General features: G+C 42.4%; 1 protein-coding gene and 1 long non-coding RNA gene across 2 annotated transcripts in view; one reads left to right on the forward strand and one right to left on the reverse strand.

Moving 5' to 3' along the window:
- LOC308292879 (GTPase IMAP family member 8-like) overlaps nt 1–9,214 on the forward strand; it is a gene marked incomplete at both ends in the record, with an annotated part of 407,153 nt that extends 397,939 nt beyond the window's left edge. Inside the window, 2 exons of the mRNA XM_080735304.1 lie at nt 8,728–8,905; nt 9,207–9,214. Coding sequence (XP_080591430.1) covers nt 8,728–8,905; nt 9,207–9,214 — 186 coding nt within the window. The remainder of the gene's footprint in view (nt 1–8,727; nt 8,906–9,206) is intronic.
- On the reverse strand, nt 2,541–5,824 carry LOC308293428. The gene is made up of 3 exons (XR_013962466.1): nt 5,745–5,824; nt 3,668–3,807; nt 2,541–2,864 (listed from the first exon to the last, which is right to left on the reverse strand). It is a non-coding gene; the product is annotated as an uncharacterized lncRNA (long non-coding RNA).
- Nucleotides 9,215–10,968: the final 1,754 nt, after the last annotated feature.

Here is a 10,968-nt window from a genome sequence, read left to right on the forward strand (position 1 = left end):
TCCCTATAGAGACCAATCGAACCAGTTTCAGAGATTCCTGAAGTTTATCCCACTTGTGTGGAGCATAATACTTGAAGGCCGTCTTTCCTTGCTCACTATTCATAGTTGGACAGGAATACCTAATGAATACCTGTGAGCGAGTTGCATGTCCAGTGACTATTGGTTCTACCAATGTGGATAAATACAAAGGAAGTTTACCACAGAAGGCCTTATAAATAAATAAAATACAGTGTTGCTCTCTATGAACTGTGAGAGATGGCCAACCTACTTTTTCATATAATAAACAATGATGGGTAAGATAATCATCACCAGTTATAAACCGCAAGGCACGGTGGTAGACAGCATCAAGAGGCTTCAGTGTGGAGAGTGAGGCATGCATGTACACAGCACATCACCATAATCAAAGACCGACATTATAACAGATTGTTCAGCGAGAGAGAGAGAGAGAACAAAGAAAAGTCTGACGATTTGATAACCCTAACCCTACAGCCCATTAGTCCGAAACTAGTGAATGCTTACCTGGTGAATTCTAACCCTAAACTTAACCCTAACCAATGTAGGACTAATGAACCTTTGTAGTTATGGGTAGTCCCCTCAGATACAGGGGTCCCCATCCTAAATACTACAGGGTAGTATCAACATCTGTTGTTCATTGGCTAGTTGAAAATAGCATATCTTCTAAGGTTCTGGGTTCAACGTTAAACGTTTTCAGGCCAAGGAGGTCCCTATAACCTTTTCAGTGATTCCATAGTTCCATTGTTTGACAGCAAAATCATCAGAGTATTTACTGTAACCACTTGAACCGTCAATACTTAATAAACTTGACCTTTCACTCTGTACTTGGTCTGCTCTTTTTCTCCACGACACAAAACTCTTTGCCGAATATAGCCGATCTACAAACTCACACGGCCTCGCAGCGCGAGGCATTGTGAGCTTGTAGATCTGCTATTTTTGGCTAATTTTAACTGCTTAGTTGTATCACTGCATTATTACTATGTAATAGCACACTAATTGTTACTGTAAAGCAGACATACTGTATACAGCACAAAGGTTTATCATCTGACTCACGGCTTACCAATAAGCCCTACTGCGGGCAACAAGCATAAAACATACACGCATGTAGTGTGTGGTTAGTAAGTCCAGAGAGTAGATATTAAGTTGGATATGAAAAATCATTTATTGATACAAAAACAGTAACATGCAAAAGATCTTAAAACAAAAGCACCAGCACAGCATAACACGGTAAACACGGTCGAAAACCAACAGTGATTGACAGATGACGGCAACAATTTGATTGACAGCAGGCGTTACCATAACAACCACCTGAAGCTTAAAAAGACAATTGGCAAGGCCAGACCATAAATTTCACTCAAATATAAATAAACAATAATGTCAATTTGGCTTTAACAGTAGGGGTGGGCGATTTGGTGATACATATCGTTGATACGCCTCTTCAGATATATTATATACAGTATATATCGTGATACAATGCATGTTGAATTGTTAATACAGAGAATTAGCAATTATGTCTAAATCAGTAGTTGTCAAACCTCATCCTTTTTCCCTTTTATTTTTTGTTATCTTGTAGGAGGTTGACTGTTAAGTAACTTGAAAGATAAACATAAAAACCAACATGAGAAAGAATCGTGATAAGATTGTGTATTGTGATACAGCTTGGAAATATATCGTGTTACTGTATCTTTCCATATATTTTCAATGTATTCTTCCACAAGATAACGCACCATTTTCAAAACGTCTGCCCTCGATGCAACAAGAGTAACAGTTAACAGAGTACTGACCCACAGGTTGAGAACCAGGGACGTGCTGGGCCCCTGATTCAGCCCGGGAAAAATAGTTGGAGAGGCCCTAATTGCGCGCTATAGAGAGAGATCTCTCTCCATAGCGCTGCTGCTACTCAAAGATTTGCCATTTCAGATCATGACAAGTGACAAGCCAGTGGGCCAATTACTTGAGTTATAATTTGTCGTTGTCGGGTGGAAACCCGTTTGTTTTGTATTTATCATTTAATAAAGTAATTAAAGAGGCGTTGTGTGCTTGTAGATCGGCTGTTTTCACTACTTTTGTGCGACAGCCTTGTTTGATGAAGCAGGGCTTTGCGAAAAAATGTACACATTTGAAACTTGGAGATACAAGGTTTCTGCCCGACAGTGACGATTTACTTTGTTAGCCGCCCAGCCCGCAAAATGGAACGAAGGCCAACATTATGTTTACAGCAGAATTGAGCAGACATACAGATTAGAGCTTTGGAATCAGTGTCTAAATAATTAATTAATTGATACGTGCACTGCTGCGCAAGGTCATGAGTCATGACATGATGTCCTCCTGACAATTTGATTTGGAAGATAGCCTACTACTGCTGCTTTATTATGGTGAAGTGGTGTCTGGTTCGCGCTCCTCTGCTCTGTGCCAAATTCTGTCTGTCTGTCTGTCTGTCTGCCAGGCAAAATGGATAAAAAAGACGGACCCTTGAACATTTAGGCGAAATGGCTCTTCAACGGCCGTGAAAAGACTCTCCTCCATGCACGGTGAAAGAGCGAAATCTGTTAAGGCGAATAAGTTATAGGCGAATGGGCTGGTGACCGTGGGAGGTGCTCTCCATTCCGGTAGAAGCTGGTGAGCAGCTCCTGGAAGTCCATTTTGTTTCATTGTCCTCAGGCAGTTGCAGATAAATACTCCACAAATCTGTCCACCAAATCCAAATGTAAAGAGTTCAGTCCAAAAGTGCTCCAGTGGTCGCACATGCTGATCCTGCTGTAGACAGATCCATGCTGCTCTCTCGGAGGTCACTGTGGCAATCCAGAGTCAGCCGCAACGTTGACCTTCCTGGCATGTTTGGGCTTCATCTGTGGAGAAAAACAGAGTTTGTGTAAATTTGGAGTGCCCCAACTAATTGCGACTTAAGGTTGCCATGAGAAATGTGTAGACGTGTGTGTGTACACATTTTTACATATGGGTTGGTTCCCTTGATACATCCGGTGACATCACCTATGTAAAAGTCCATATATGGGTATTCCCCAGAATCTTTTATGCCCATATATGGAGATTCCTGATTAAGCCCATATCTAACAGAACTGCATAATGGAATTGCCCATATGTGGAGGAAGACAGCCCATATTATGTGCGGCTGGTTCAGACAGGGATCTCCATGTATGGGCATAAAAGGGACGTACAGTACATGGATCTCCATATAGTATATGGGTAACTGGTCCGATATACATCACTGGCCAGATGGCCAAGAATTGTCGCCCTGAGGCGTCTTACTAGTTTAGTAATCGTAATCAAATCGGCACATAATCGCTGGAATTTCTATTAATACCGTGCTAAAGAACTAAAACAGGGTTCCCACAGCTTTTTATCAATTAATTTCCAAAACTGCGCTGCGAGACGTTGTGAGCATGTAGATCGGCTATTTTCACAATTTCTGGCTCTAATATTTGACAATTTGGCCCATGTTTAATTTGCCATTTCAGAGGTATTAACCAAATCAATAACCAAAGACAATGCATAGCTATTTTTCCAGGGCCTTCCAGGAGCCTTGATCAATTCCAAAACTTTTCCAGTACTGGAAAAATATGATTCTAATCTCAAAATATTTCCAGGAATTTCATGACCGTGGGAACCCTGGTAATAATTGTGACAGGCCTACCTGGTGCTTATGGGGTTGGCTGGGATGATGGTGACGTAGCTGGTCTGTGGGGCTGGGGCACCGTGGCAGCCTGCATCTTCCTCGTCGATGAAGCGAATGTTCTTGGGCCTTTCTTTGAACTGGTAGGCCAGGATGCCCCGCTGGTAGTAATACACACACACACAAACACACACACACACACACACACACACACACACACACACACACACACACACACACACACACACACACACACACACACACACACACACACACACACACACACACACACATTACTCAGGGTTCCCACAAATGTTTTCCAATTAATTTCCAAAACTTTTCCAGAATATTTAACCCAATATACAGGACTATATAACAATAATTCAGCTCAATAACATGTTGCTTACTCCTATGCACAATGCCCAAAGACAGGTAGTGTATGCCAGTGGTTCTCAACCTTTTCAGGCCGTGACCCCGAAATAATCATGTTTTTACTGGGGACCCGGCACCCTGACGAGCACTAAAGAGTTGAGAAATGTTGTATAACACTGTTCTATTGTGAAAATAGCAGATCTACATGCTCACAACGCCTCGCAACGTTGTGAGCATGAAGATCGGCTATTTTCACAATTTCTGCCTCTAATATTCAAAGAATGCATAGCTATTTCTCCTGGACCTTCCAGGACTGTTTCAAAATATTTCCAGTAATTTCATGACCGTGGGAACCCTGCTAAAAATATGCCTTGAATATTTATTTTTAAATTACCTATTTGAAAAGAACACGGTTACCATTTAGCCTGACAAATGTGTAGCTATTCTTTAATCAGAATGTATAAGGTAATAGCTAAACAAATGCCACAATCTGATTAATTGCTTAAATAATTGACAGATTAAACAACGTTTTCAGGCCAAGGACCCATTAGTTGAGAGAGATTGAAGCAGGGACCCCCACAACCTGTTCATAGATTGATTAGATTCCATATAGTTTCATTGTTTGACAGCACAATCATCAGTGTATTTTCATGTCAATTTGTGTTTTCAGATATTTAACCACTTGAACTGTCAATATTAATAAACTTGACCTTTCACTCTGTACTTAGTCTGCTCTTTTCCCCTATTCACCAAAGCTCTCTGCCTAAAATAGGAGATCTGCTATTTTTGGCTAGATTTCTCAGAATATGGACGCTAGGGTTCAAGTGGTTAATAAACAAAAGTTTCTATCACTCAAAGATTTGGAAGACCCCCCTGTAGTAACTCTGGGGACCCCCGGACCCCCTGTTGAAGTAAAGAACAGCGGCTTTACCTATCACTTTAATACTGACAACAAAGCATTCAAGGCATGCTAAGGGGTCCCTGCTTCATCTCTCTCAGTTAAGGGGTCCCTGCTTCATCTCTCTCTCAGCTAAGGGGTCCCTGCTTCATCTCTCTCTCAGCTAAGGGGTCCCTGCTTCATCTCTCTCTCAGTTAAGGGGTCCCTGCTTCATCTCTCTCAGTTAAGGGATCCCTGCTTCATCTCTCTCTCAGCTAAGGGGTCCCTGCTTCATCTCTCTCTCAGTTAAGGGGTCCCTGCTTCATCTCTCTCAGTTAAGGGGTCCCTGCTTCATCTCTCTCTCAGCTAAGGGGTCCCTGCTTCATCTCTCTCTCAGTTAAGGGGTCCCTGCTTCATCTCTCTCAGCTAAGGGGTCCCTGCTTCATCTCTCTCTCAGTTAAGGGGTCCCTGCTTCATCTCTCTCAGTTAAGGGGTCCCTGCTTCATCTCTCTCAGCTCCCTGGCTGGGGGAGATGTTTAATAATTATTGTTTCCTTTTTTTTTCTATTTTCCCAAATAATTATTAAAAATAAATGAGGAAAAAAAAACGGCCTGCTCACATAGGAGGGTAATATGAGTCAACAGAAAAATAATAATGGGTGTTTTTAATGAATCTATCATGGTTAAAATGGAGTTTGAAGTTACAAGTGTGTTTATGTGGAGAGAAGCTCCAGCTGTTTCCCTGTTGAGAGTGGAATGTCCCTTTAAGTGAGTCGCAAAGATAAGCATACAGATTACAGACTACACATCCTGACATGTAACAACATAAACCCCCGTCATTGTATCTTACCTGAATGGACTTATACCCAGGAATCGTTCATAAATCCACCACGCTTCTTGTTCCTGATGTAAACAATCCTCCAACAGTCCACACACAGAGCGGAAGACGAAATAGCAGGTCATTCAGTCAACTGTAGGACAAATGCAACTGGCTTAAGGCAGTGGAAGATTGTGATTGGCTCTCTCCACCTTAACCCAGTTGCTTTTTTTATACGCTCGGACTGAAAGACCTGCAAAAAATACTCTCCCACTGCGTGACGCTGGCCCTGTGACGTCAGTCCTCAAAATAGGAAATAACATATTATCGTTTTGCTTACTTTATTCACTCAAAATATAACGTTGGTCCTTGCATTGCACATCCTTGGAAAGCATAAAATCGCCTTATTTTTTACAGAGTCAAGAGATGAGGGTTTCATAAAACACAACTGTAGGACATTAATACAATATCAAGCCAGCCACCCAGCATATGCGCGGTGCATGCTGGGTAATCCATTTGGATAAATAAATGCTTTTTGCCAAGTCATCCTTTCACATTTGTCTTAACTGTGACCAACATTTAACAGAAGTTACATTTTTAAATTGGATCTGAGACAAAACACTTTTTATATATTATGTTTAATTACGATAGTCATTTGGTCTCGTCTCGTTCGTGCACCAAAAAAACAGCAGTCACGTGACTGACATATCGGCCGATGTGATGTTATATAGAACATTACATTATCAACAGACAGAATGTCTGATTAAAACATAGTGCCTGAACGAGAGTATGGGCATTTTCCATGGGACGTGAACATCATCAACAGAGACTATGTCTGATAACAACATAATGAGTTCCTCAGTATGGGCAATATGGCCATAATGGGCGCATTCTATGCAGTTAATAAAGGCTGATAATGGACATTCTATGTTCTGATAACGTTCGAAGCGGGTGTCATGATTCACTCCTTAGAGTTTAAATTAGGGCTGGGACTTTAACTGATTAATTGCGATTAATTAATTACAGAAAAATAACACATTTTAATCGCACTTAGTTTTTGCACCACAGAACCTTCAGTTTCGGGCATACCGATCATAGCGATGCACCAACCAAGAAGAGACAACAAACGCAAAGGGAGAAGTAGCCGATCAGAGCGCTTTGCTTGGCCCAGTGGATGCCAAATTTAGATTTAAAAAACTCACTCGTTGATTCACTTATACAACAAAATGTGTTTTACTTGAAAAAAATGCTTCTCGGGTCAAATATTAATATGTGATTAAAATGCGATTAATTGCGATTCATTAATTACAAAGCCTGTAATTTTTTTTTATCGCATCCCAGCCCTAGTTTAAACAGCTCACAGAACACAGATCTGCACCAAGCTTGTACGTTTGCGCGATGGCACGTGCTTAAAAAGAACAGATCTATAAGATAATCATTCCTAACGTCACCATTGTGTTGACAGCTTGTAGATCTGTTCTTTTTGCGCATGTGACAATATGCAGCTGGACGCACACACATGCATGCACGCATGCGCGCACATGCACACACACACACACACACACACACACACACACACACACACACACACACACACACACACACACACACACACACACACACACACACACACACACCTGCATAAACTGACACACACACACACACACACACACACACACACACACACACACACACACACACACACACACACACACACACACACACACACACACGCCTCAGACAATAAAACACAGCTGACACAAACACACACGTGAACACACATGCGCACGCACACACACATACATGTATAAATTGCACTCTCATGAGATTTTGAACCAGATTATGCTGTTACACAATAAAAAACTCTTGCGTGAGATATTTTTTATATGACATTCACTACAATTTGCACTTTTATTAAAGGCAAAAAGATTAATTGCAACCGTCGCAGTTAACTATGAAAACCGGCACATCTTGTCCACGTATCTGCATATCTCTGTAGGTCATGCCTGACACTGTGGTTCCCATGACACATCACTGTGACATCACAGGTCTAAGCATGTTTGGGCTCTCACAGCATATCTCCATATACAGTACATGGATCTCCATAATAATGGTACCAGGGATCTCCATATATGGGTAACTGGTCCGATATACATCACTGGCCCGATGGCAAAGAATTTGCGCAACTTCGCCCTAATGTCGCCCTGAGGTGTCTTACTAGTACAAAATAAATACTAATCTATCCTATATATTCGGTATCTATATCCAGGATCTATATTCACAGCATTGTGCTAACAGTGACATTACAACTCAATTCTGTTAAAATTGCATGTTTAGATCAGCTGTAGCTGTGCAGGTATTTTGTTTGAGCATAATAACTGCAATAATAATATCGTCGTCGTCATCATCGCCATCGTAACAATAGATCATTTTGTATATTGTTGTTGTTGTTGCTGTTGCTGGTGTTATTATTATTATTATTTAAACAATGTTTTCTCTGTCAGGAATGGCTTACCTCAGGATTGTGTTGTTGGGAGAGTTGAGGTCTGGAAAGAGTTCATCAGGAAACACCATTCTGGGAGGAAGTGGTTTTAAAGTTAGTCAGGGAGGTCAGAGGTCAGTGCAGTGTGAGGTCAGACATGGTAAAGTAGCAGGGAGACGTCTGACAGTGGTGGACTCATCAGGCTGGAACTACAGACCACTACAGAACACTCCAGAGATGGACAAACTGGAGATCCAGAACAGTGTGTGTCTCTGTCCTCCTGGACCACATGCTGCTCTTCTGACGGTTAGAGCATTCATCAAAGCAGACAAAGTAACAGTAGAGGAACACATGTCACTTCTGCCACAGAGCGTGTGGAGTCACACTATGGTACTGTTCACCTATGGAGACCATCTGGGAGACAGAAGCATTGAGCAGCTCATTGAGGCTGGAGGAGAACACCTCCGCTGGCTTCTTGACAAATGTGAGAACAGGTTCCATGTCTTCAATAATGAGAAGAGAGATGACACTCAGGTCACACAGCTGCTGGAGAAGATAGACCAGATGGTGGCAGGAAACAGAGGTGGACACTGTGAAGTTGGAGATGTTGCAGAGAAGTTGTCAGAGAGGAAGAGGAACATAGAGGAACGTGTCCTGACATTGATGACCAAGACCCACAGACAGAGAGCTGCTCTGAAAGCTCTGTTTGAAGGTAATTCTAAAATATATCTATCTATCTATCTATCTATGTAACAATCAATGTGTGTGTGTGTGTGTGTGTGTGTGTGTGTGTGTGTGTGTGTGTGTGTGTGTGTGTGTGTGTGTGTGTGTGTGTGTGTGGGTGGGTGTGAGTGTGAGTGTGAGTGTGAGTGTGTGTGTGTGTGTGTGTGTGTGTGTGTGTGTGTGTGTGTGTGTGTGTCCTTCCATGATATCTAACCTGACACCACCGTTGTGTAGGTGTGTAGTTGTGTAGGTGTGTAGTTGTGTAGGTGTGTAGTTGTGTAGGTGTGTAGGTGTGTAGGTGTGTAGGTGTGTAGTTGTAGTTGCGTTGAGAAGCCAATGCCATTATTCTTCATCATTAATGTGCGACACCTACTTTTACATGTCACAACATTTAGTGGTGCGATGTGTTCTGAGCTTGTAGATCAGATATTTTTGTACTTTGATGCAACACTCTTGCATGATGAAATAGGACATTAATTAATTTATTACATGAAAACACTGAGCTATGGAGGTGATATGAAGTCTGTGTAAAATTCAAGTTTGATGTTAGAACTGATTTAATGACCTGATGATTGACATGTTCCAGACATAATTCATTCTCAACACATTTAAATTATTGAACAGATGTGAAAATACAATATAATACCATTTAACGTGGAACCAGGGGGGTTAATAATACTATTCTGTCCATAATGGCACATAACGCGGTAACGGCGCTGAGTCGGCTCATGCGCCGTTCGCACCATTCGTCACGGCGAACGCTGCGTGGGTAGGACTTGTTCTATTCCTCTGAAAGTGTGTTGCAATGACGCATTGCAATGACGAGACCAAGGGTGATAACGGGGCTACCAGCTCCTGGGAGCTGGTAGCCAGACTACTGAGCCTTGCTCAAGGGATGACAACGGTGATAACAGAACCATACCAAGGCATGATAATGCATGTATCAGGTGGTGTATCAGGAGAACATCAGAGTCTACCAGATGTTAAATAGTGAACTAATGTAGAGTGTGTGTGTCAGGAGAACATCAGAGTCTACCAGATGTTAAATAGTGAACTAATGTAGAGTGTGTGTGTCAGGAGAACATCAGAGTCTACCAGATGTTAAATAGTGAACTAATGTAGAGTGTGTGTGTCAGGAGAACATCAGAGTCTACCAGATGTTAAATAGTGAACTAATGTAGAGTGTGTGTGTCAGGAGAACATCAGAGTCTACCAGATGTGAGGCTGATGTTGGTTGGAGGAGAGCAGTGGACGAGGATGGTGGCTGGATGTTCCATACTGCAGGAGAAGGGTGTGTTTCCAGACTGGGAGGTGAGTAATATTATATGAACTTCATGTTATAATGAATGACCTCAAATTAATACATAGATCAAATATCCATATCTTCTGATGATTAGGCCTATGTGAAAGTATGCTGTCATACGCACGCACATGCACACGCACGCACGCACGCACGCACGCACGCACGCACGCACGCACGCACGCACGCACGCACGCACGCACACACACTATATATACATCACTTGTGGGGACATTACATAGACTTCCATTCATGTTATGCAAGTCCTGTGGCCTTACCTTAACCTCTATCCCTAAACCTAACCCCTAACCCTAAACCTAACCCTAACCGTTGTGGGGACCTACTATTTTGTCCCCACACTGTCAGAGGTCCCCTGCAGGAGACTGTGTGAACATGCGTTTAGTCCATAGACTGTAGAAAAATATGGACGGCGCAACGCCATTGCTTTCTATGCAGCGAAAATGAGTTTTTTTTCTCCCTTTTCTGGGTGTCGCCATCATTGTTTGAATGGTATCCCAGGAATCATAAGGAAAGCTATTGGCTGCCAATGGTCACGTGGAACCGCAGGGACAAATGGGAGAATGTGGTGTTGAGCCTCCCGAAATACAGCACACGAAGAAGAAAATGTGAAGGGCGGGTCTTTCTTAGCCTGGGGCCTTTCTCAGTCTATGCCAGGGGTCCTCAATAGGCGGACCGCGGTCCATGTCCGGACCGCTGCGCACTTCTGAGAAATCTCCGCACAGTTGTATCGG

This window comes from Nannobrachium achirus (assembly GCF_963921795.1).
Source record: "Nannobrachium achirus genome assembly, chromosome: 10".
Taxonomy (NCBI): domain Eukaryota; kingdom Metazoa; phylum Chordata; class Actinopteri; order Myctophiformes; family Myctophidae; genus Nannobrachium; species Nannobrachium achirus.